Genomic DNA, 25971 nt, shown 5'->3' with positions numbered 1-25971 from the left:
CGACCCTGAGAGTGTACACAGAACGATGGTTGACATAGCCATGAGTCCGCTTGGCCATTTTTGTTTTGGGGAGGTATTCAGTGGTAATTCAACACTTAGAGTCGATTTAACATCTTCTAGAGTGCATTTGGTCCCAGAGTGTTGAATTAACACTGTATTTTCTAAGTAATTGCAGTGGCGTTCAAGTGGAGTATGGTGAATAGACTTTAAATTGTTTGAGTAGATGATGCACACATACACACGCACGCACGCACACACTTCTCTCTCTCACACTCATACACACACATACACACACCTCTAGCTCTCTCTTGCTCTCACTCACTCACTCACTCACTCACTCACTCACTCACTCACTCACTCACTCACTCACTCACACACACAGACACACACACACACACACACACACAGACACAGACACAGACACAGACACACACATACACACACACACACACACACACACACACACACACACACACACACACACACACACACACACACACACACACACACACACACACACACACACACACACCTGCTGTGTTTAGCCCGCAGCCCAAGTGCTTGTGATGTTTAAAACCGGATTATACCACACAGTCCACTTCCGTTGCCAAATGCCACAAATTCAGCCGTAGCCTACATGTATATAGAGAGCCTTTCTTCCCTTTACCTTCATCATAAATAGCCTTTTTAGGCTCATTTCTTTCACATTCTGTCCCTATCGCAGGAAACCCTAAGGTACTGATAGGTAAACCTTTTCATTTATAGCCTTTATTACGAGCTTGTGTTATCAAAATGACTAAGTCTTAATCTGTTACTGAAGACGCTCCAAAATGTGTCATAGCAGTGTTGTTATGATGTAGTGGAGTTTTTTTGTCCGATAAATAGTGAGTCAGATAGCCAGTGAGTCCATCTGCACCAAAAAGGCTACTTTAAACACGGGCTGAGGGGGCACACAGCTCTGCTCAAAGGAATGGCTGACCATCCCACGCCAATATGACAGCTGGTCTAGTTGGAATTGGATCATCCGAATCCACACACATTGTTATGCATTTCTCTGGCACATTCTGTTACACCTACATATCAGCAGGCTATTAATAATAACCACATTTATTAATGCTATGAATAAAATGTAAGATTCCTAAAATACAAGAGGTTGTGTTTTAGATACCTAAATACAAAACTAACATACCGGTAGGAATGAGTAGGAGAAAGAAATCAAGGACATCCATTCGCATGAGTGTATATGGTGATGCAGACACTTTAGGATAACTTATCATAATTCATAACACACCATCTACCTCTCTGGTGTGTGCTTACAAGGACCAGTGAAAAAAGGCAATTGTACAATTTTAAAAATGTGATACGGTTTTTATTCCCAATGGCCAATACAGTAGGTTCATCTATGTAAGCCAGCATTGTGGTTTGTAGTATAGTACAAAAACAAAGTGTATCAAGATGTATTGTCAGTTCCTAAATGTAGTATATAGGCTATCACAGGCCTTCTACAGAGGATTGAATTTGTTTTCACCGTATACCAGAGCTCTGAGCAGTACAGTAGTAGCAGTAGTAAGCTACTGTTAGTATCTATAGGCACTGTGCCCAGTGGCCTACACTCTGCCTAAATCAAATGACCATCTGCTGTGGCGTTAATTTAACAACAGAGGATTGGCACATAGTAATCCTTTCCTGCCACTGTGTATTCCCACAATACAGCAGTTCATTCATGCACAGGAAAACATGCAGTAAGGGAGTTGATTTTACAGTTTCTATACTTGGGTTCTACATTTTTGTTTTCCCCTCACTGCGCGAAACTAACTGCGCACAACTCAACCTCTTAATGTTGGAAACCGCTGTCGGTCAAAAAATTAGCTCACGCGGTTGGCTGCCAGTGTCTTGACCCTCCTCACAATATCGTGTTTAAAAACACAATGAACCCATGTACTGTATAGTGTATCTGGTCTCAGAATACCCTTTAAGTGTTGAATTATCACTGTGCTTTTTAGCTGTGTGTGAGTGAATGCCACACCGTAAAAACAATGACTGCTCGAACACTCCCTCTGAAATAAGTGACAATGGTTAGAAAGCCACTTTAGTCATTATGCTGCTTCTCCATTATGCTGGAGATCCTTTAGGCTGACCATATCACTACAGCAGGCAGTGTCTCATTAAGTACCTTTTGTACTCTGTATTGACTCTAGGATTATATACAGGCTGAGTCAATAGGATACCGTGTGTAAAAGGTGCCATGTTAAAGGTAATCCAGACATGCAGTACTTATTAGAACCTTCGGTGAAGCTGTTTGTGTTAGCATTTGGACACAATTTCATATCCCCAGGTGGAATGCAGAAAGTTATGATGCCTTGTACTGTACACAAAAAAAGGAATTATAGCCACCACAGCATGTTGAAAAGAAACAATTACACAAGCTATTAAAGATCTTGCTGTTATTATGTCAACATGCAACAATACAGGTGCTGGATCAGATATAGGAAAACTGAAAAGAATCAATAAAGGTCCTCAACACTGGTCTATGCTCCCAAACGCTTTATAAGACGATGTTTTAGACGTTCAGTCCTTCATCAAAGTGTAAAACACTGTGCTATTAAACTCTTGGGAGTATAGATCAGTGTATTGCAGACCATTATTGTTTTTTTCCATTTTCCTATATTTGTTCCAGTACTTGTAATACTGATGTGCGAGCATGGTACTGATGTGCGGGCAGTCATGGGTGAGCGGTTAGGGCGTCAGACTTGCATCCCAGAGGTTGCCGGTTCGACTCCCGACCCGCCAGGTTGGTGGGGGGAGTAATCAACCAGTGCTCTCCCCCATCCTCCTCCATGACTGAGGTACCCTGAGCATGGTACCGTCCCACCGCACTGCTCCCCATGGGGCGCCACTGAGGGCTGCCCCCTTGCACGGGTGAGGCATAAATGCAATTTCGTTGTGTGCAGTGTGCAGTGTTCACTTGTGTGCTGTGGAGTGCTGTGTCACAATGACAATGGGAGTTAGAGTTTCCCAATGGGCTTTCTCTGCCTTTTTGGACACTGAAACATAATGACAGACAGTTCTTTAATAGCTTCTGTAACGATACAGGTGTCTAAGCGTATTGTGTCATAGTACACTGAGCCCGTTTATATGCACATCAATAAACCGTTCATGATCAGGTTTTTGGAGTAACCGGTTTATTTAAGTGCTCATATAAACGGAATAAAAAGTTTATAATAATCGGTTTATTGATAAATCCAATTTGCACAGGTTTTTGGCTAATAAACTGATTTCTCAAGACATGTATCTAGCATAATTGGGTTATTATTGGCTTATTATCGGCTTCCCGGTCTCCTTCTCCCAAGTCAATGCCTCTTCTTCATTTTCATATCAAATAAAGGCCTAAAATGCCTCACAAAAATATTTTTTCTAAAAAACTTTAATAACTTCTGTCATGACAGCGAGGTGTTTGATAGTTTCTGTCTTCTAACTGGATCTATGCTATCACTGGTAGCGCATTTGCTGAGAATGTGTTTTTTTTTTCTCTCGAGAATGCAATAACGGTACTCGAGTCGCACCACTAGGGAGGCAGACAGACCAAAAAAATGGTTAACCCCACACACTTTAAGAGCCTTTCTAAAAATCACTTGGGCAGAGAAAGTGGCAGTTGCCAAAAGATTGGTGACAGTAATCATGGGGTATATATAAATGAACCATAGAGCTCGGCTACCTCTGGATTTCTCTCACACACACAAACAAGAGCAACACTCTCACAACGCTCAATAATTTCAGGCCATGCAATCCATCACACTTTGGGCTGTATCTGTCAGCCTGAAGCATCTCTCCACAGACTACGGAGAATTCACTGTAAATTCAAAGCTAGCAGCTGGGAACATCGATCTAAAAAAAACACAGAACGGGTTGAGCAGAGGGACTACTGGAATTACTGTAAGTGGGAAATTACTGAAAGTACTGTATTTATTTGCCGCGCTTACTCACTCAAATGTATCCTGCCCCCATCCAGGGATTATACTCGTATTAGGAGGGGTTTGGTGGTGTCTATCTTGTGATTTTAGTGACTATTGTACAGTGAGGCTAGAGCAGTGGTTCTCAACCTTTTTCGAACAAACGCCCCTTGATAAACCTGTCATTAAAAAAATGAAATAAACGATATCCCCCTATTTGCAACTGACCTTCTCAACGCCCCTATAGGTCTCTCTTATGCCCCCTGGGGGGACTGTAAAGCCCCTGTTGAGAAAAGATGGGCTAGACGACTACTATTGCGCAACATCATAATATCTATATTTAATGGACTTTTAATACCTTGTTAATGCTTATGAGTTACATTAGGATATAGGCAGGAGAGGACTATAAATAGGAACAGTTAATGAGCTCATGAGGACAAAAACCCATAAAAACCTGCATGTTTAGCTGAAATGCCAAAAAGTCTCTCTGCCTTTTACCTAACAAGTGTAATAAAAAAATACTTTCATAATGCTTTCTATGTAATGTAAAAAACATGAATGCTTTTGCTGAAATGCCAAAACCCTTACTGCGTTTTCCCAAACAAGTGCAATAAAAAATACAGTATATTTTCATAATGCCTTCCATGCAATAAAAAACATTAATGCTTCACTGAAATGACAAAAAAAATCCTTAGTGCCTTTTACCTATCAAGTATAATAAAAAATAATTTCATAGTGCCCTCTATGCAAAATGCAATCAACTGGAAAATCAGACAGATTAAAAAGCCCACAGCACCGGTAAAGCACCAGCTGCCTGCCAAACACGAACAAACACACAACACATCAACAGTCTAAAAAATCTCACACATGCTTACACAAACCCTGAATGGACTATGTGAAACAGATACAGACAATTACAATTGCCAGGAACAACAAAATCCTAAAACCAAAGAAAAAAAAGACTAAACTTACTGGATCATTAAAAGATCCCCCTCTGTCCAATGAAAACCCAACTGAGTAGCAAGAAAATACAGAAACGCCATAATGATGTGAGGCAAGCCAGTCTACTCACCCCAGGCAGTTCATCATGTCCCGGACTTGGCCATAACAGGCAGACAAAGCAACTCAGGGCTAAACGAACACACGGTACAAAAACATGCAGTGGTGATTCAACACTTCGAGAGTACTCTGGGACCAACAGCACTCTAGAGGATTGTTGAATTGACTCTAATTGTTGAACTGACACTACATTGTTGTACCTGTGTACAGCCCTCGTGTAGCCTATAGATGCTGAGCGCTAGGCTACATCTTTAGGGCTCTAAAGGTACACTAGGGAACCGACAGGTCCGAGGCAAGGCTGCAATTGGGGAAGCATTTTCCGGCCAGCCAACGAGGAGAAACCCCAGTGACAAACGAGCAGGTGTCACTGGAGACTAGTCACTGCCATCGCCAGCATGTGGGGACCGGTGGCCCACGTGAGCATAAACGGGAATAATGAGGAGGAAAAAATCTACCAGATCAGAGGTGCAGCAGGGATGCAGGGAGAGAGAGGTGGAGGAAGGAAGAAAGAGAGAGAGAGAGAGGTGTGTGTGTAGTGTGTGTGTGTGTGAGAGAGAGAGAGAGATGGGTGGGGGGTGGAGGTATGGGGAGAGAGAGAGAGAGGTGAGGATGAAAGAGCAAGAGAGAGAGGAGGAGGGATGGGGAGAGAGAGAGAGAGAGAGAGAGAGAGAGAGAGAGAGAGAGAGAGAGAGAGAGAGAGAGAGAGAGAGAGAGAGAGAGAGAGAGAGACAGAGAGACAGAGAGAGACAGAGAGAGGTGACAGGTGAGAGGGTGAGAGAGGGGGGCAGGCAAACAGATGAGAGTAATAGAAAGGTAGAGAGATAGAGAGTGTGTGTGTCTGTCTGTCTGTGTGTGTGTGTGTGTGTGTGTGTGTGTGTGTGTGTGTGTGTGTGTGTGTGTGTGTGTGTGTGTGTGTGTGTGTGTGTGTGTGTGTGTGTGTGTGTGTGTGTGTGTGTGTGAGTGAGAGAGTGAGTGAGAGAGAGAGAGAGAGAGAGAGAGAGAGAGAGAGAGAGAGAGAGAGAGAGAGAGAGAGAGAGAGAGAGAGAGAGAGAGACAGAGACAGAGACAGAGACAGAGACAGGGTGAAGAAGAACAATGGAGAAACTATGTGGTGACAGACATGACATATGGGGATGTGAGAAGAGAGAGATTCATGTATGAAGGTGTGAAGTGGGATGTAATATATGCATGTCTTCATGGTATACAGTACAAGGAATTATTCATGGATTTGGTTAATGTGTGTGTGTGTGTGTGTGTGTGTGTGTGTGTGTGTGTGTGTGTGTGTGTGTGTGTGTGTGTGTGTGTGTGTGTGTGTGTGTGTGTGTGTGTGTGTGTGTGTGTGTGTGTGAGTGAGTGAGTGAGTGAGTGAGTGAGTGAGTGAGTGAGTGAGTGAGTGAGTGAGTGAGTGAGTGAGTGAGTGAGTGAGTGAGTGAGTGTGTGTGTGTGTGTGTGTGTGTGTGTGTGTGTGTGTGTGTGTGTGTGTGTGTGTGTGTGTGTGTGTGTGTGTGTGTGTGTGTGTGTGCCTGCATGCCATGTGCGATAAAAGAGATTCATCTTCTTCGACACACACACATTAACATAATGGAATGCCTGTCAAAAATATTTAGCATGTGGGTAAAAACTGTGACTGAGTAGCTGGACAACCAATGCAGTTTTGTTGTATGTAAGTCTGTATTTATGTATGTGTGCATGTGTGTGTTCATGTGTTCATGTGTATTCATTTCCAGTATCATAGCAAAATGTCAACATCAAGCCAGAGAGAGTAGAGAGAGAGAGAGGTTCCATTGGCCCATTGTTTCCTGGTTCTATTATGGCCCCCCTTAGGCAGACCTAGGCAGACCTAAGGACTGTTCTATTCATTGTAGGAGCATTATGACACGGCCCTTTAGGCAGACCGGAACCTGGTCGCGTTAGGTGCCCATAGCAACCTATTATGTTGGCATATCTCTATATACTTAAAGAATCTCTGATCAAGCTGCAACAACTCATTCAGCTCTTGGACACGTTGCTATGCAACGGCTATACATTCTACATTCTGTTTACTCATTGAGGTATCTTTAGCAGTGAAGGCCATGGTGTAATTAAAGACTAGTCAAATATACTATATCACATTGTGTGTGTGAGAGAGAGAGGGATAGAGAGAGAGAGAGAGAGAGAGAGAGAGAGAGAGAGAGAGAGAGAGAGAGAGAGAGAGAGAGAGAGAGAGAGAGAGAGAGGGAGAGAGAGAAAGAGAAGGAGGTGTGTGTGTGCGTGCGTGCGTGCGTGCGTGCGTGCGTGCGTGCGTGCGTGCGTGCGTGTGTGCAGGTTGAGTATCAATATCAAGGTTGTAACTGTTAGTTTGCATGGTCATAAACAGCAGTGAAAAATCAGGCGACAAACCCTAGCTCAGATAATTCCACTTCTTCCAATACAAATAGCAAAGCCCGGCCTAACAAGGATACAAGTAGCAGGGAAATAAAAGGAAGCACACAATTACCCAGTGGTCTAACCAGGCCTCAGACCTTCTTTCTAAGATGTGTTTTCATTTTCTACAACGGCATTTGGAGCTTTTGATACACTTAAGTCTCACTAACACACACAGTAATGGGAATGTACTTTGTGTCGTGACCAGAAATGAAGTATACTTCCATAAGGTTGTATAAGGTTGTTGCACAGGCAGTACCATTTCACAGAGGGTACCTGCCAGTGAGAGAAGCTTAGGTACAGACTGCAGTACGTACTTCCATTTCTCTGTGTGCAAGACGTGGGAAAAAGACAAGTACCGGTAAGTGTATCTGAAATGATCTCATTGTGTTCAGTTGAGATGACTCAGCTGTTCCCTCTCATACTTGTGGTCCTTATAGTGAGACTCCTGAGTAGGGTGACTGGGGTCATTCGATCTTAACATTTCAGAAGCTAGTGAAGACTCTTGAAACTACTTGAAACTATGCAGTGTTGTTGCACCACACACAATTTCGCTGCCTTCAATTACAATGACTATAAACTCTTGAATCTTGAAACTCCCTTGAATCTCTTCTTTTTCCCAGAGTGCTATTGCTCCTTCCTAACAAAATAGTCTCCATGCAGTATCCTAGAGGTTCTCAAAGTGGGGTCCGGGGACCACTTGTGGTCCGTGACACACCTTCGAATGGTCTGTGAGGGGATTTGTACAAATGTAGTCAGGGTTTCCAAGACATATCATAGGCCATAGGCTAATGCAACATTATTACAAGGCTAAACGTGTGTAGCGTGTTATTTCAATACAACAAGGTGGTCTTTTATTCATATAAAATAAGTGAAATCTTCACTTCACTTGACAGGACAGGTTGTCCCTCAGAGAAATGTTTTGGACAAAATTGTCATTCGTCTGCCCTACCTGAACAAAGTTCGCTATGCTTTGTTTCCTGTAGTCCTCTGTTTATGTTTATTTAGGTTGTTTATGTGTGCATGGCTGGGTTATTATTAGACAGTTACACAGTAAATTTGCCAGTGTTAATTTTGCAGTGTTAAGGCTTATTAACACTATTGGAGTAATTCCAACACCAAATGGAGTGAGATGCTCTCCAGTGTCAGTGACAAATGAAGTTGTTAAATTGTGTGGAGTTAGAAGTACTCCAGAGAGCCCCCGCCTCCTCGAGGTGATGGAGTTTGTCTGCGCCATTGTATGCTCCCCGAAACTGCTTTACTCTTTATAGTGTTAGCTTAACACTATGAATCTAACACCAGTGTTTAACACTGATCTGGAGCAGGACCAAATAGACACTAGAACAGTGTTGATTTTAACTCTTTAAGTGTTATTTTAACACTATAAAATTTACTGTGTATGTATACACTGTCATGTATAAGATCTTTAGTGTACACATTGGGTCTTGGGTGCACTGCAATATCAAATCCTGTCTACACATGGTCTCTCCACATCGTCATAGCAATGTTATTATGATGTGGTTGAGTGTTTTTAGCAAAGAATGAATAGGCCTGTCGACGAGCCCATCTGCAGTAAGAGGCTACAACACCAATCATACGTGTCTACTGAGTGAGGTAATAGTTGACTGAATTAATTCATTTGAGGCAACCATTAAACAACCATCAACAACAACATGAGTTTGAAATCCTGCAAAATGCTGATAACGAGTAGATGGTTCATAACACAGTCTAACGTGTGGGTACTTAGAGTAAATGTGTTATGTAATGCAATTTAACTATGATGTCCTTGAAGGGGGCAATAAATCATAAGTGTCTACTGAGTGAGGTAATAGTTGACTGAATTAATTTATTTGAGGCAACCATTAAACAACCATCAACAACAAGATGGCGGTACGCCTTGAGTTTGAAATCCTGCAAAAGGCTGATTACGAGTAGATGATTCATAACTCAGTCTAACGTGTGGGTACTTAGAGTAAATGTGTTGTGTAATGCAACTTAACTATGATGTCCTTGAAGGGGGCATTAAATCATCTGTAGTTCAGTACAACAGCATGCCTCATGTGCCCCTCATGGTTTATATATTGCCCTGCACGATAACAGATTTGCATCTCAATGGGATTATAGAGACTTAGGCACGTGGACACACTGCAGTACGTACAGTATTATCCTTCTCAACAATGGGTCATCAGTAAAGCACTCCTTAGAGAGGGAGAGGGAGGCCTTAAAGGGTAGGAGATAGGAGATAGGGAGAGTTAGAATCTAAAGATCTTTGATAAGATATGCTGTCTAGGAGGACGTTTCACTGCGTCGATGAAATAGCTCCACAATCTGATGCCATGTAATTCATTCCTTTGAAGCTGAGAGGCATTAAATGGTTGGTGGAAGACAGATTTTGTGTGTTTGGGGCTGTCATAGCTAAACGGTTAGGGCGTCAGACTTGTAGCCCAAAGGTTGGCGGTTCAATTCCCAACCCGCCCAGTTGGTTGGGGGAAGTAATTAAACAGTGCACTCCACCATCCTCCTCCATGACTGAGGTACCCTAAACATGGTACTGTCCCACTTCACTGCTCCCTTGGGGCGCCATTGGGGGCGGCCTCCTTGCACAGGTGAGGCATACATGTAAATGCAATTTCATTGTGTGCAGTGAGCTCTTGTGTGCTGGGAAGTGCTGTGTCACAATGACATTGGAAGTTGTTGTTTCCCAGTTTCCTAAGTGGAATTTTGTTTTTTTTCTATCACCGAAAAATCCCCTCATAATCCCATAGCAACCAAGTCATAAAATGTTATAACACAAAAATAAAACATGTTAGTCACCAGTGGGTCGGATGAACAGCACTGAAAGTGTGGCCCATTTAAAAAAGTGAAATGGTGATCGGAAACTCAACTGACTTCAGGGGAGACTTTTGAAAAAGTAGGCCTACTTTCAAATTATTGCTTGGCATTAACGCCTACCATTTTTTTCTGCATCTCCTACCTGATACTTTAAGTTTGAGTGCAACGCTATCACTGCATGACCTACTTTTACCATTATCTCTTCACAGAAACATCCTTGTCTCCAGGTAACTGTATAAACTGTCAAAGTTATGGGTATGAAACTTCCCACTTTATCACTATTAAAGATGGCTATGTAATTACTGCAAAGTGCCTAATTGCTTGTTCATCAACATATATACATGCGCCGCGAAAATATGAATTATTAATGAAACACTTAGAGAGAGTCCTCTGGGACTAAATACACTCTGGAAGTTGTCAAATCAATTCTCTTAGGGATAAATTAACGCTACATGTTTACTGTGCACTCACAATAGGTAATCAAGGGGAAATGCTAACTATCCTAGACCCGCATTTAACACAATTATACACCCACGACATATTAATATAGCTCCACTTATAGAGACCATATGGGCCGTACACACACGTCGCTGCTAGTTACTCGCCCAGCGAACGAAGTCAATAGAATGTCAATGTGTTCCAGCGAGACTAGCAGGCGAGTACTGTACAAGCGATGCAATGTGGGCGGGTCCCGAGTTGAAAATAACCGTGTGTGTTTGTTTTTTTTCCGAAGATTTTCAAGTGTTGGTGGGTGTTGTGGTGCAGTATGCTGAGCCCCCCTCCACTTATGGGCTTGCGTGCCCATGCCCATTGGGACCTGGGTTCAAGTCCGGCCTCCATTGGGACCTGGGTTCAAGTCCGGCCAGGGTCATTTCCCAGCTCTGCCACACCTCCCTCTTCCACTCTCTTTCTGTCTTACTCCCGACTGTCTTATCCGTAATGAAGACACAACAAGCCTTTAAAAATGATTTCCAAACGTTGGCATCAGCGGAAGTATACGTGGAAACCAGTAAATCAACAGTATCCGTGGCAACTACTACATCCCGACCGTATGTCATTGTCATGCGAAAGTCACACCACTCACCGATCAGTTTGGCGTGAGTCGCATCACTAGGGTGTGTGTGTGTGTGTGTGTGTGTGTGTGTGTGTGTGTGTGTGTGTGTGTGTGTGTGTGTGTGTGTGTGTGTGTGTGTGTGTGTGTGTGTGTGTGTGTGTGTGTGTGTGTGTGTGTGTGTGTGTGTGTGTGTGTGTGTGTGTGTGTGAGATATCCACTTACATTTTAGCAACAGATAGACTCGGACCACCTGTTGGGATAAAGGACCTAATGACTGACACTCATAATCCTACTTGTCACAAAAGGAAAAGCCAGCTAACAGAACCCTTACACTTACTAATCTCAGGCTTAATGAGTGCACACTTTCCAGATGCAACACAAATCACCATTCCGTCTCTCCCTAGGCCTTTACCAATGTCTCTCTACAGAACAAAGAACAGCGTCTATCCTCTTTGCTCCTAGGAAAGTATTGGTTTGCCATTCTGACTTTGAAGATATGCGAATGTCGAAAGATTAGTCTACTGGCAATGTACCTGATAAAAGCACATATTGAGATGCTCCAAAGACTTTCCTTCTTGGTCTCCCTACAGAACTTTCTAGCAATGGCAGGGATCCTTCTCAACTTAACTAAGTTGTTTGAATATAACTACAACATTTGACATAAAAAAGCTGATGATGAAATAAACATCTACAACAACAGACTTCATCAAGACTTCATCAAATGTCTTCTATGACTCATACCACTTGAAAAGCTTGGATTATGCTATACACCTTGACATTTCAACAGTATGTGTGGAGCATAAAAACCATGGAAACCAAACAGCAGGAGAGATCGGTACAGGTGAAGGTAGCCTGCCGGCTGCATATAGAGAATGACTGGGGAAACTATGGCCAATGGGCAGCTTACAGCTCGTGAGGCCGTCTTATCTGGCCCCCGATATAATCTTAATGTCATACAGTTTCACATGAAATATGACGTGTCTGTAAAGCTATCTCAGAAATTACATTTGCAATACACTGTAGTTAAGTCATATTTTTAGGGGACCTGGTGAAGGTGTGGTCTGTTGTAAAGGTGGCCGCCTTCAATATAGACCTAAAGTGCGGGGGAAAATCTTGGTTTGTGTTCATATTACGGCCCTTGAAGAACTTAATCATATTTGAAGTGGCCCCTTGAATGAAAAAAAGTTCCCCACCCCTGATATAGAGGTAGGTTCGGTACCTGATGTTAGCAATCAGCTTCTGATGCTCCTCATTGGTCAGAATGTCCGGAAGCACAGAGGCCAGCCAATCAACTTTCCTCTCGGCGGCGTACTGCTTCAGGACAGCAAAAAGCCTCTCCTTCACCTCCGGCTCGCTCCCTAGCACTTGGTCAATCTAAAGGGGAAACATGTATTGTATTACTGCAGAAAGCAACATACAAGTGTGATACAACTGGTCTAAATAGACATAAAAAGCGTTATTTCCATTATGTAAAATGATCACCCACCCATGTCTGCAAGGTATATACAGTACATCTGCCTACAGTACTATCTGATGTATGCAACTGTGTGCTATATGTTTAATCTGTAGTGCAATGACTATTATAATTTGTGTATTTAGTGTATGGTAGGCCTACTGGACACCTGAATAAAGTTACTTTACTCTACATGTGAGCTTTTTAGCAAGTGCCAATAAACAGCTGGGAGCATAAACAGTGTTGCGGACATCTATCATTTACTTCAGTTATTTTATTTTGTCCAGCACCTGTGCCACTGATGTGCGCGCATTCTCTGCCTTCTTGAGCTTTTTAGCAAGTACCTGTACATATACAAAACAAAACAAAGGGCAAAAGAACTTTTTTGAGAAGAGAGGATTGTTAAGTGTTCAAAGTACCCCTTTAATGTATTTTTCCTTTGAGATGCCCACCCTGACCCGGTTGTTGGTTTCTATGGTTACCCCTGTGAGGAAATCACTATGGCTATATACTCTGACCTTGGCTTCAATCTCCCTTCTGTATATCTGTTCATCCCTTTCCATCCCTCTACTCCTCTCCTCTCCTCCCCTCTCTCTCTGTCTCTCTGTTTCCTCTCCTGTTTCTTTGACTCCATCTCTCTCTTCCTCCCTCTCCTTTCTCTTCTTCCCTTCTCCTTTCTTTTTTTCTTCTTTTGTTGAACTAAGCTTGCAGTGGAGCCTGGGCCATCAATTGCCTTAATTGTCTTTTTTTTGTTTAGCTCAATACATCCTCTTTCTTTATCTTTTCCTCTCCTCTTCCTCGTGCCTCTTTTCCTCTCAATCTTCCTCTTCCTTCTCCCTCTTCCTCTCATGCTCTTCCTGATTGTCCTGGTCTCTATGCACACACCCAATGTCTTGTTATTTGTTTTTTTTTATAGCATTTGCTGGTTTCTTGTATCAATGACATGGAAAAAAGCTTGTTTTTTTTTTTTTTACTTATCTTACATATTTCGGTGGCAAAACTTCTGTCTTTCCACCTTTCTTCTAATCCCACAGGTGTAGACTGTGTGGCGTGTTATGACATGTTCTCTTCCCTCTCGACTCTCCTTCTACTCCTCCTCCTCCTCATCCTAATAGTCTGCCTGCCCATGACTCCTCCTCCCTCCTCCGCCTCCTCAGATCCCTCTGAACTCGGTGCTTCTCCTGCTCTTCCTCCTCCTCTTTTTCCTCCATCTACTCCTTGCATTGTTCTCCTCCCTCCACCTCTCTTGCGACTCATCTTGCCACTGAACTGCAGACCCTTGTATTTAAGGTCTAGTCTTGGACTGTCGTGCAGTGTACATTCATTCCAACTCCTCCCTCTCCTCTATCCTCCTCCTCCCTCTACCTCTCCTCCTCTATGCTCCTCTACTCCTTAACCCACCTGCTTGTTGAACTCCCGGGCCTTATGTTTTACGGTCCAACCTCATCCCTATTCTATCATTCCATTACACTTAACTGAATCTTTCATTCCAACCGACTTACAGTTATTTTAAAGTACAGGGTTACAGTGGTTACAGTCCCTGAAGCAGTGTGGAGTTCGATGCCTTTCTCAAGGGCACCTCAACCATGGATTAAGGTAGGGAGTGGAATGGTGAGATTTGAACCTGTAGCCCTATGATCTGAAGGCCATCTAGGGCAGTCATGGGTAAGTGGTTAGGGCGTCAGACTTAAGCCCAAAGGTTGCCGGTTTGATTCCCGACCCGCCAGGTTGGTGGGGGGACAAATTAACCAGTGCTCTCCCCCATCCTCCTCCATGACTGAGGTACCCTGAGCATGGTACCGTCCCGCCGCACTGCTCCCTTGGGGCACCATTGAGGGCTGCCACCTTGCACGGGTGAAGCATAAATGCAATTTCGTTGTGTGCAGTGTGCAGTGAACACTTGTGTGCTGTGGAGTGCTGTGTCACAATGATTATGGGAGTTGGAGTTTCCCAGTTGGTCTTTCACTTCACTTCACTTCTTTCATCTCCTTAACCATTAGGCCATGGCTACCCTGTACAGCTGCCCTTGACAGCCCTCCAGAGGAAAGAGATGGAAGGAGAAGGGCAGAGGAGGAAGAAGAAGGAGAGGAAAGAAGGACGGAAAAGGAGAAGGAAAGAGTAACCTACCTTCCTGTTGAACTCCAGGGCCTTGTGTTTGCGGTCCATCCTCAGGCCGTCGCTGCCCATCCCCAAAGAGTCCTCGATGCTGCTGCAGCGCTTCTGTCTGCTGCTCATGCACAGCACCCCCAGACGCAGCGTGCGGCCCTGCGTTGGATTACGGCGTAAGATTTTGGTTAGATTCTGGCCCTGCCGTGGCCAAACCGCAGGGCACTCGTCTACCATGCGCCTGACCCGGGTTCGTTCCCAGCCCGGGTCCTTTGCCGGCCCTTGCCCGTCTCTCTATCCCCACTCGCTTCCTGTCACCACCTTCGCTGTCCTATCATAAGTCAAAAAGACCAAAAAAAATATCTAAAAAATAAAAGATTTTGGTAAGATTCTTGGGGCCTACACACACAAAGAGAGTGGTCCTTCCAGTAGCGATTCTGCTGTTCTGTTTTGTTGTTCAGTTGTTATTTACAAGTATTACTTCATCACTTTACTATTATTGTTTCATCACTGTTACTTGACCTGTCTTGCACTGTTGTGTTGTGTTGCCGGCAGTTCAAATAATATAGACAGACAGCCGTGGCTGAAGCATGGACTGTGTTCATTTAGGTTAGCCGATGCAGAATGTAAGTAAACGAGACACTCGGTTTGCTTTTCCCCACAAAGGGGCGTATCGCACATGTACGAGCAAAGTACCCAGACAGCCGTTCATGCGTATGGGGGGGACCGTACAATTCTGCACCTGGGAGGCCTTGATGAGCTGTGCGGCCGTCTCGTGGTCCTTGACGGGGATGCCGTTGACCTCCATGACATAGTCTCCCGCCCGCAGGCCACCGCGACCCGCCGGGGAGCAGGGGGAGCAGTCCTCCACCAGTAGGGGGCAGTCTCCCACGATGGTGAAGCCGAATCGGCCGTCGGGGCCCGGGATGATGTCCATCTGTAAAGAGTACATAAAACTGCTATTAGGAAATACTGGCCTTCACTACTGATACCAAAACACCATACAACAACTAAACATCTTCATTAGGTACAGGTGTACCGGGACTATTTTTTCGTCATTCAATGTTTTTTATTATTTTGCTTTTATGATAATAATACAATTACAGAAAAAATAACTTTCAAAAACAAAAAACACAAATACACATACCCATCGGCAGCAACACAGAACATGACAGCACTCTTCAATTATCTAATCCCAAACATATTAATGTACATACAAATACACACAGTATACAAAATGCCCCAAATCCCTTAAGAATTTAGTGTACCGGGCCTATTGACAATAGGGTGGCATTAAGTCATATTGTTTTTAGGAAACTTAGGGAAGTGGTGTTATTCCGTAGGCATGACTAAGGGGATTGTGAAATGAAGATATGAAATAGGATGTGACACGGGAAGGAGCAGAAATGTCCATGGCATCCAAGACGTTCTAACATGACAAGTGTTTATAAGACGGTATAAGACAACACCAAAGGCAGGGATAAGCAGCATAGTGTATTTACAACTTTAGAGCGTTTTCGCTGGACCATTGCTGGACCACAGTACACTTTTATCAGAGAGAGTAGAGAGAGAGAGGTTCCATTGGCCCATTGTTTCCGGGTTCGATTATTGCAAGGGGGAGGGGGGGGAATTCCCCTTTAGGCAGACCTAGGCAGACCTAAGGACTGTTCTATTCAATGCTAGGAGTATTATGACACGCCCCTTTAGGCAGACCGGAACCTGGTCATGTTAGGTGCCCAAAGCAACCTATTACATTAGCATATCTCTATCCAAAGAAACGCTACAGTGCATCATCCCAACTCGCCAATTTCTGACTACCTTTGACCAGGCTGCAATTTCCCACATCTGAGGTATGCCCTTGACATCAAAAAGTGCTGTGTGCTCCAAAGGCACCCCCTTGTGACAGCATAACTTCACTGACGGTTAGGGTTAGAGAAAGGTCTAGGTTTAGGCGACCTCGTCAACACGCAACGTGGCAGCTATGCCCTCTACGTCAAAAATTGCGGCCTGGTGGTCAACAACGGTGGTCAGAATTTGACGAGTTGGGATGAGACTGTGTTGAGCAGCTTGGAGCAGACCTGCTGGATGCGCGAGACCACGCCGATGCTGGGCGGGATGTTCTTCTGCGACTGGGCCAGGGCGATGAGCTCCTGGGCACTGAGGGCCGACACATCCTGTCCCTCGATCTCCAGCACCTGAGAGAAGGAAGACAAAGCAGAGAGAGAGAGAGACACACACACACACACAGGGAGAGCCAGGGAGAGCCAGGAAGAGCGAGAGAGTGTGTGTGTGTGTGAGAGACAGAGAGAGAGAGAGAGAGAGAGAGAGAGAGAGAGAGAGAGAGAGAGAGAGAGAGAGACAGAGAGAGACAGAGAGAGACAGAGAGAGACAGAGAGAGAAACAGTGAGATGGAGACACATGGGTCCATGAGAACATTCTTTAATAATTATATTATTAATTTAATTATATATCCATATATTTAACAATTAGCAAAATGCATGACACTTCACAATATAATAACATGATCCAGCACAACACAATGTATACGTGAAAAGACATTTTTATGAAGCATGATCTCCAGCACCTGGTCCCCAGGCTGTAGGCCCGAGAGCATGGCACTGCTGCCCTCGTCCACCGCCACGATGTAGCTGGGCCCATTGCCCCCCAGCTGGAAGCCAAACTCCTCTGGCCAGCCCTGGTTGGACGCCGGCATATTGAGGACTAGAGAGGAGGAGGAAGAGGGGAGAGAGGAGTGGAGGGAGGACAGAGGGGGAGGTGGAGGGGGGGAGGGGGGGGGAACAGTGTGACACACACACACACATGTGGAGAGAGAGAGAGAGAGAGAGAGAGAGAGAGAGAGAGAGAGAGAGAGAGAGAGATACAAGAAAAAGACCAAGACAGAGACAGAGGTTATGAACATTTTAATTAGTAGCATCTACCACAATTAAAAAAAACATAATTAAATAATAAAAAAAAATATCCATCAGTATATCAGTTTCCCACTAAATGCACCACGTCTGTGTTTTGAGGTAGCATAACCATGATTGCAACTGATTTCAAAAATACCTAGACCATTGAAAGCTCGAAACAGCACAGGCCAAGGACACTGCATAACAAAACCTGTAGCATAAATCATAGTATGAACAACATCACAAATAGACACAGATTCACATCCAAAGATTGGCGAGATTCACAAATGAAAAGAGTGCTTCAGGAGATGGATGCTGGAGAGTGGAGTGGTGGAGTGGTTGAGTCACACTGAGCTGAAGCCCTTGCCTGAAGTCTCCACTGAGACGATTGAACCTTTCAAGGGGACTGACCTCATTCAGCCAACACACTCTGACCCGGAAAAAACCAAAGACGAAGCAGAACCAAAGCCTTACCGTTCTCTAACAACCCCTACAGCTATAACCACAGAGTGTGAGCAATCATCCTCCACACACACACAGAGTAAAACCAACTGCAATTGATGCTGTTGTGGCTGAAATAAAACTGAACATGCCCGGTGCGACAGACTATCTGCTGTCCCTGTAACAAGTGGTTACTCCAGAAACACAGCAATTGGTCAAAACTAAATGCTATCAATCTAAATTAAGAGTGACATTTCCTGACCACCAATCACCATTGCTTCTAACATCTGGGTCACCAGTTGTTACGGATCCAGATAACATGTCACACCGGCCATGCACAACATAAAATTCAGCTGCAGGTACTGAGAGAAAGGATACTGACGTACAGAGGCCTGTATTGTAGGCTACAGCCTGTCTAGCTAACCACAGATGAGAGCATCAAGGCAGTGCAAACCAATCTACACTTGTGATTGTGAAATAAAAACGAAACAGATACACAGCATATTAGCCTGGCCTTTGAAACACAAGTTTCAGTCCAAAGTAATCATCTTCCTTCCATGTTACATCTGGGCCGGGTTCTCTGGCAGGGCTTTCATTTTGTTACCAGACAGCTACAGGTACGAATGCCTACTGAGAGAAACGGTACTGAAGCACAAGAGGCCTGTAGGCCTACTCTGTCAGCTCCTACAGCTAAACCACAGGTGTGAGTATCCAACCTCAGATTAAAAGCCATCAGTTGCTACTGTTGTCATTCAAAAAATATGAACAGAGCATCCATGTCTACAGTATGTAAAATACTAAATTCAGCTACAGGTCTGGAGAGACAGGGTATGTCCACTATTTAGCACATTCAGTGCCTTTTCTGTGTTATGTGCAATGCAATACAGTGGCCCTCCACATTTTTTGATGTTTGCTGCTGTCTCCGTTATTTAGCTACTTTGGACTTTGTCTCAACCGGCATTTTAGAATGACCATCAATGGGCATGGCCATATCTGTTCTTAAAACCACCCTAAACATTTGTTTAGGTGTTTGTCAGTGAGGACCACTCTATTACGTTGCACACAACTCAGAAAAGGGGCTAAAGGTGCTAAATAGTGGACATATCCTGTAGCCTCTTACTGCAGATGGGCTTGTTGACCGGCCTATTCACTTTTTGTTGAAAACACTGAACTACATCATAACAACATTGCTATGACAATGCAGAGAGTCTCAAGTAACTGATAAAGCATTTTCATTACCATTTTGTTGACAACAATAAGGTTATAACAGGTCTGCACTAAGGGGTTAAGAAGGGCTCCTCAATAGGGAAAAGGTGCAGGATTAGTAGACAGTTAAGATTAGAGAGTAATCGCACATGAAGGGGTACAAAACGTAAAAATAAAGAGCAATTATCACTCCTTAGTTATTAAACTGTCAGGGTATCATATTTCTGAAGGGGCCTGTAAGGTCATTACATGCCTGTCTGTGCTGCTTGGCAAGCAGAGGTTTGTAGAGGTGGGTGAGATCTGATGAGGAGAGTCAGGTTTATTATACTGCATTAAACGCAACAGCACGAGCATCAAACACATTAACCTAGATGCAGCCTCTCTCCCCTTGTACTACAGCATGTGACAGAAAAAACTCTTTTATCTAGGTTATGGCTGCCTGAAGAAAAAAGAAAATCCAAAGCTGCATTTCGGTAGCAGAGAGGAAAGTGATAGAACAACTCACAGTAATCTTTAGACGACTGCCGAGACAGGGACTTGGCCTGGCGCAAGGAGTAGCGTCCCTTCTTATTCTGTAGAAATTTCTTCATCTTCTCGGCTTCTCTTCAACCTACTCAAACAGCCGGGGGAAACGTAGTGTTTGTTGGGGTGGTGACAGGTGAGGTGGGAGGAGTGGTTGGTTGGTTGGTAGTATCCTCAGTCCCTCGGTAGTGTCCAAGTATCCAAACCCTTAAATCCCTCTTTGCCTCTGCCTGCTGCTGTGGCTATACCACCAGTGCGTTCTTCTACTCCTTCACTTCAGTCTGACCCCCCTCCTTCTTAGTCCGCTTCTCTTCAACCTTTTCAGACAGCCAGACAAACGTAATGTTTGGGTCGTAGTGACGGGAGAGGGGGGAAAGCGTTGGCTGGTGGTGTCCTCTGTCCCTCGGTAGTGTCCAAGTGTCCAAATCTCCTTAAGTCCCCCTCCGGCCCTGCTGTTGCTGCTGCTGCTGCTAATGCTGCTTCTGCGACTACTACATCGCCACCACCAGTGCACACCTCTTCACACACCGCTTCAGTTCAGTCTGACACCTCCTTCCTTCTTAGTGCGCAAAGGGGGGATGGTGACTTTAAAATGTCCTGTCATCCTCTCGGTTGGGCCCCAGAGGAGCAGAGCAACTTAGAACGCATGAGCAGGATGGAGGATGAAGAAGAACAGGAGGAGGTGATGATGATGATGAGGATGATGATGATGATAATGATGATGGTGGTGGTGATGGAGTTCACTCAGAACCCAAAGTGCCCTTGCTGTGCAAAGTTGACTCTGCAATCTCCCAACCTTCCAAATCCAAAAACTCCTGGCTCACCACAGGCTGGCCCGGTGCAGCTTCATGGATGGATATACCTTTTTAGTACTAACACTCACACCGACCGACCGACCGACCTACCGAGCGCACCAATCACGGAAACTGGGACGTGTGCAGTGCACGCGGCAGTACAGCAGCACAGATCCTTAATAATGATTCTTCCTCCAAAAAAGGGTATTGTGAGGCCCCGTTTGGCTATAAATACCTCTCTCCATCCACTTGCTCGCGCTCCGCTGCCTGCCTGCCTGCCTGCCTGGCTCTCAGAGGGCCGGCAAAGTGGCCCAGAATCGGCTCCAGGATCCAGGAGGACGCTGGGTAGCTAATTGGAACGTCTGTGTGTCGTGTGTGTGTGTGTGTGTGTGTGTGTGTGTGTGTGTGTGTGTGTGTGTGTGTGTGTGTGTGTGTGTGTGTGTGTGTGTGTGTGTGTGTGTGTGTGTTCAGAACACTACTGCACACACCTCCCTCGCTCGCTCACTTGCTCTCTCTGACACACACACACACACACACACACACACACACACACACACACACACACACACACACACACACACACACACACACCTCGTTCGCTCATTTAACTGGTCACGGCAGTAGAAGGAGATGGAGAGGAGCGTTTAAAGTCATTTGCTCCTACACACAGGGGAGAGAGAGAGAGAGAGAGAGAGAGAGAGAGAGAGAGAGAGAGAGAGAGAGAGAGAGACTCTGACTATCTCATTCGGTATCTCTCTCTGACACACACACACACACACACACACACACACACACACACACACACACACATTTGTGCTGTTTCAACTGGTTGCAGCTATATTCGCAAGAGAAGAACTCTTAAAGAATTTTGCTAGCATGAACTCACTCTCTCTGTCACACACACTCACACTAACTCACTTACTCTCTCTCACACAAACAAACACACACACACACACACACACACACACACACACACACACACACACACACACACACACACACACACACACACATGGACACACACACACACACACACACACACACACACAGACACACACACACAAACGTGCACCTCTCACTCGCTTACTCGGTCTCAAGAGTGCCAGTATGAAAGGGGGGTGTTCAAAGTCTTTTACTCATCACTGTAATCAGCTTAAAAGTAGCAGTGTCTGCACCACATGGCAGGAGCACATGCCTTCACTCATTCAACAGTATGACATCCAACGTCAACACTACAAAGGGAGGGGGGTGGTAGAGAGAGAGAGGCCCCAGACCACCATACGGTACGATACGTTTTCAATGATGATAGGATTACAAGTCCCCACATAACCTTATTAAAGGTGGGAGAGTATCTAAGACAATGTGTCGTGTAGTAGTAGGCATGGCTCATTGCAGTGTGCATGTGTGTATTGTGATGAAATGTAGTGTTGCGTAGCGCAAGTTTAGCGTGGCCGAGACTTTATAACACCTTAATTGTTTAATGATTAAACACACAACTGCAGCTAATTACTACTATTATACTACCTAAGCTTTACAACTCTGATGATAAATGAAGGCATATGGTGTAGTAACTTGTAGGGTTATTATAGCTTTTTGGTAGGCCAATAGAATAAAGTATAATCACCATGCTATAAACTTACCATAGTGGGCTCCTGGTATTGTTTTATGTAGTGTAGAATGATGCTGTACAAAGCACAACAGAGTAGTAACTTTAGTACTACAGCAGACATGGGCAAAGTCAGGCCCGGGGGCCACATGCGGCCCGCTTGGCCATTTCATATGGCCCTCAGAGACTTTCCAAGAAAAAAATGCAGATTCACATGGTCACTCATTCTTCAATGCGCTACCTAAAAGTCTTGGAAAACTACGATTACTGAAGTCTACATCTAGATACAATTAGCAGGAATAACATAACTGACAATGGTGTAATTATGTTGGCGTACATACACCATTTCTTACTATTGGCACCGGCAAGTTGCCTACGACATCCGGCCCTTTGGTCAACTTTCTAAACCCAATGCGGCCCTTCAGCCAAAATAATTGCCCACCCCTGTACTACGGTGTAGTGCAAAATAGTATGTTAATAGTGTGATTAAGAGTACAAAATATAATCATAGTGGTTTATCATGTATCACTTTCAGAAATTGGAATGCATATCCTCTCTAGGAATGGATCACGTTGGGTCAGGCAGGGGAAAACTTTCAGAGCCCTATTTGAGCCCTACTCTAAACACCCCTATCATTTTCGCTTGCTGAAAAGGGAAAACAACCACAATAGCGCAATGTACACTGGCTGAGTACACAAGACTGACAGACAAGGCATATAGCCATATCTGGCCTGTTCAACCCATCCAACCTCAACCTGAATCTTCTTAATCAAGTGAAAAAAATGCATGGCGAGTATGATCTTACAAATTACAAGCTCTACTGACAGGTCGATATGTCATTTGTTTAAGGATTGTTCACGGCACGTTATACAGGTCTGACTGAATTATTTATAGCAGTGATGCTTGTATCACCAAGCAGACAGTGTTCCACAGTCAGTGTCTCCCCTTACAACTCCTACGCGGACAGTCAAACCATCACAACTCTTTAAAATACAAACCGGCTGTCCTAGACAGTGAAGAATGCCTGTTAAGGGTAGGCCCTAGTCTACTGATTGCATCTTCAGAAAACCTATTGACCTATAACCTAGGAAGAAAGAGGTGGTTTAGGCTACTGTCTGTGCTACTATAGGCACTTCAGGGCTATTATTTGTGCTCAGTTGTCAAACTATAGCCTAGTTTGGCTAAGTGCAGACTACAAAGTGGAATTGTTCAGTTAGTTGAATGTTGGCGTGTGTGAAGAGTTAAGCTTAGTTCTGAGCATAACCAATAGGTAGGCTATCCTAAAAAATGCCAATATAATATCTGGCTTTAATCCAAGAAGTAAAGTACCCTTAGGCATTGTGACTGGCATTGTGGCTGTAGGCCTGACTGTTCCAGACTGTTGCAGGCTGAAGAGGCTACAAAACCAAGTTAGTCAGTCACTGTCATTCCACAAATTCAATGGCAATTAATTATTATACACAACTATTTTGCATGTGAAACAAAAAAATAGCAAATAACACATACCTCCCTCACTTGGGTGGAATTAGCTAGGGATGAATTCGTTTGCACAGTACAGTCTACCGCGCAGTTGGATGCAATGGGTGACATGAGTGGTTTTGGTAGTTCTTCATCCCCCAGCTCATGCCATGTGAAACTTGATAACAAGTTGAGGACTCAGGTAGCCTAGCAACCCAATCCCATAGCCCAAGTGTGCTTTCTTGGCAGGGAAAAAAACAAGACCATGTGCATTTTCTGGGGCTATGAAAAGAAATAAATTAAGAAAGAAATATTGTTTAAGAAATCAACTGAATGTGTCTTATACTGGTATACAGTATTTAGAAAACAATTCCCAACATAGTCCAGCGGATTGGTGAATTGATCATGCACTTTTGAGTAAAAGCATGAAAATTGGTACACATATACCTCTTCCTATGCTTATTAATATAAGCGTTGGAGGCGTCGCGAAAAATTAAGAATTTTCAAGATGGCCGCCAAATCCAATATGGCCAACCCAAATTAATGAAACTACCTGACACACTGTTGTAAAAAGTATTAAATTTGGTACATATATCCTTCTTGATATGCTGATTAATATTAGCATTGGAGGCGTAGCGAAAAATTATGAATTTTCAAGATGGCCGCCAAATCCAATATGGCCAACCCATATTAACGAAACTAATTGACACTTTGTAGTAAAGGCCTGAAAATTGGTACACATGTCCTTCTTAATATGCTGATCAATGTTATTGTTGGAGGCGCCGCGAAAAATGCTGTATTTTCAAGATGGCCGCCAAATCCAATATGGCCAACCCATATTAGTGAGAAACCATCATGCACTGCGTCATAAATGCCTGAAATTTGGTAAATACATACTTTATGATGTACCTATTAATGTTAGAAATGGAATTGTTGCGTAAAACCAAAATTGAAATGTTCAAAATGGCCACCAAATGAAATATGGCCGACCCATACAACAGGAATTGTATAGCAGATGAGTGAATCCATTATGCATGTAGTAAAAGCATGAAAATTGTTACTCATTTCCTTCTATTTCAGCTGATTAATATTAGATGTGAAAAATACAGAATTTTAAAAATGGCGGCCAAATCCAATATGGCCAACCCATATTAACTACCGGGCACTTTGTGGTAAAAGCATGATAATTGGTAGCCTACACAGTTACATCTTTATGTGCAGATTAATATTAGGAATGGAAGTATGAAAAAAATATCTGAATTTTCAAGACAAATCAAACATGTTTGACCCATATTATTGAAACCACCATGCACTTTGTATCAGGAGCATGCAATCAGCACACATATACTTATTGATATGTATAATAATGTACAAGGGTTCACGTGAGAAGTGCGTGCACGCACACAGAAAAGATTAAAAAAGATTACTCTGGAAGTGATACTAACAGCCTAATTTCGAAACATAAAACCCTAGCCTACTAATGTTATATATGTAGTGTTACATATTGTGTTACAGTACATTAGTGAAACCAGGGCACAATTTGCTGCGAAAGCATGAAAACACGTGTATTTTTTTCATCAAAAAATAAAAAGAATTTTCAAGTTGGCCCCACATCAAATATGGCCAACCCATAGATGTATAAATGGGCATAAAATATCCTATATTTATCTCAGTATAAATTTCTCTGTACTTGTAGTAGGAACATATTTGTAGTCTTTGATGAGTCAATAAATATTTTAGTCACATGTTTCAATGGATTTGAGCCATTTATCATTGAAATACATGTGCACAACCTTCACTCAAGTACTGTAGGTCACAAAACAAAATGTTGTCCCCCCTCAACATGGGTGTTAAATCAAATCTTATCAACTTCACCTTGCATATGATGCATAGTTTGCATACCTTGAACTACAAATACAGAAATGGGGGTTCACCGTAAGCCAAATCTTGCACACCATTATTATAGCCAAAAAATGAATCCTAATACTGTACAAGTAAACTTTCACTCAAGGTTACTCAAATGTACATAGCACCAACTGTGCCATTCACCATTTATTCAAAGTTTGTGTGTATCTTTTAATTAGGCATTGTTGGCAGTTTGATTGATGTTGGCCATAGGATATACCACAGCCTGGGGAATCCCATGCTGCTTTGCACAATCGTTCTGATCTGAAAGAC

The 25971-nt window shown here is 43.7% G+C and overlaps 1 protein-coding gene across 1 annotated transcript in view; it reads right to left on the bottom strand.

Annotated features, from left to right (window-relative positions):
- Positions 1-20143, bottom strand: part of grid2ipb (glutamate receptor, ionotropic, delta 2 (Grid2) interacting protein, b) — a 72472-nt gene extending 52329 nt beyond the window's left edge. The window contains exons 1-6 of the mRNA XM_063220904.1: positions 19919-20143; positions 17442-17578; positions 16936-17052; positions 15600-15794; positions 14879-15016; positions 12518-12672 (exon numbers count right to left, since the gene is read on the bottom strand). Coding sequence (XP_063076974.1) covers positions 12518-12672; positions 14879-15016; positions 15600-15794; positions 16936-17052; positions 17442-17578; positions 19919-20003 — 827 coding nt within the window. The 5' untranslated portion in view covers positions 20004-20143. The remainder of the gene's footprint in view (positions 1-12517; positions 12673-14878; positions 15017-15599; positions 15795-16935; positions 17053-17441; positions 17579-19918) is intronic.
- Between the last annotated feature and the right edge of the window lie 5828 nt (positions 20144-25971).

Source organism: Engraulis encrasicolus, chromosome 17, assembly GCF_034702125.1.
Source record: "Engraulis encrasicolus isolate BLACKSEA-1 chromosome 17, IST_EnEncr_1.0, whole genome shotgun sequence".
In the NCBI taxonomy this organism is placed as follows: domain Eukaryota; kingdom Metazoa; phylum Chordata; class Actinopteri; order Clupeiformes; family Engraulidae; genus Engraulis; species Engraulis encrasicolus.
Note: the sequence above shows the minus strand (reverse complement) of the source record. Positions and strands in the feature narration are given on the sequence as shown.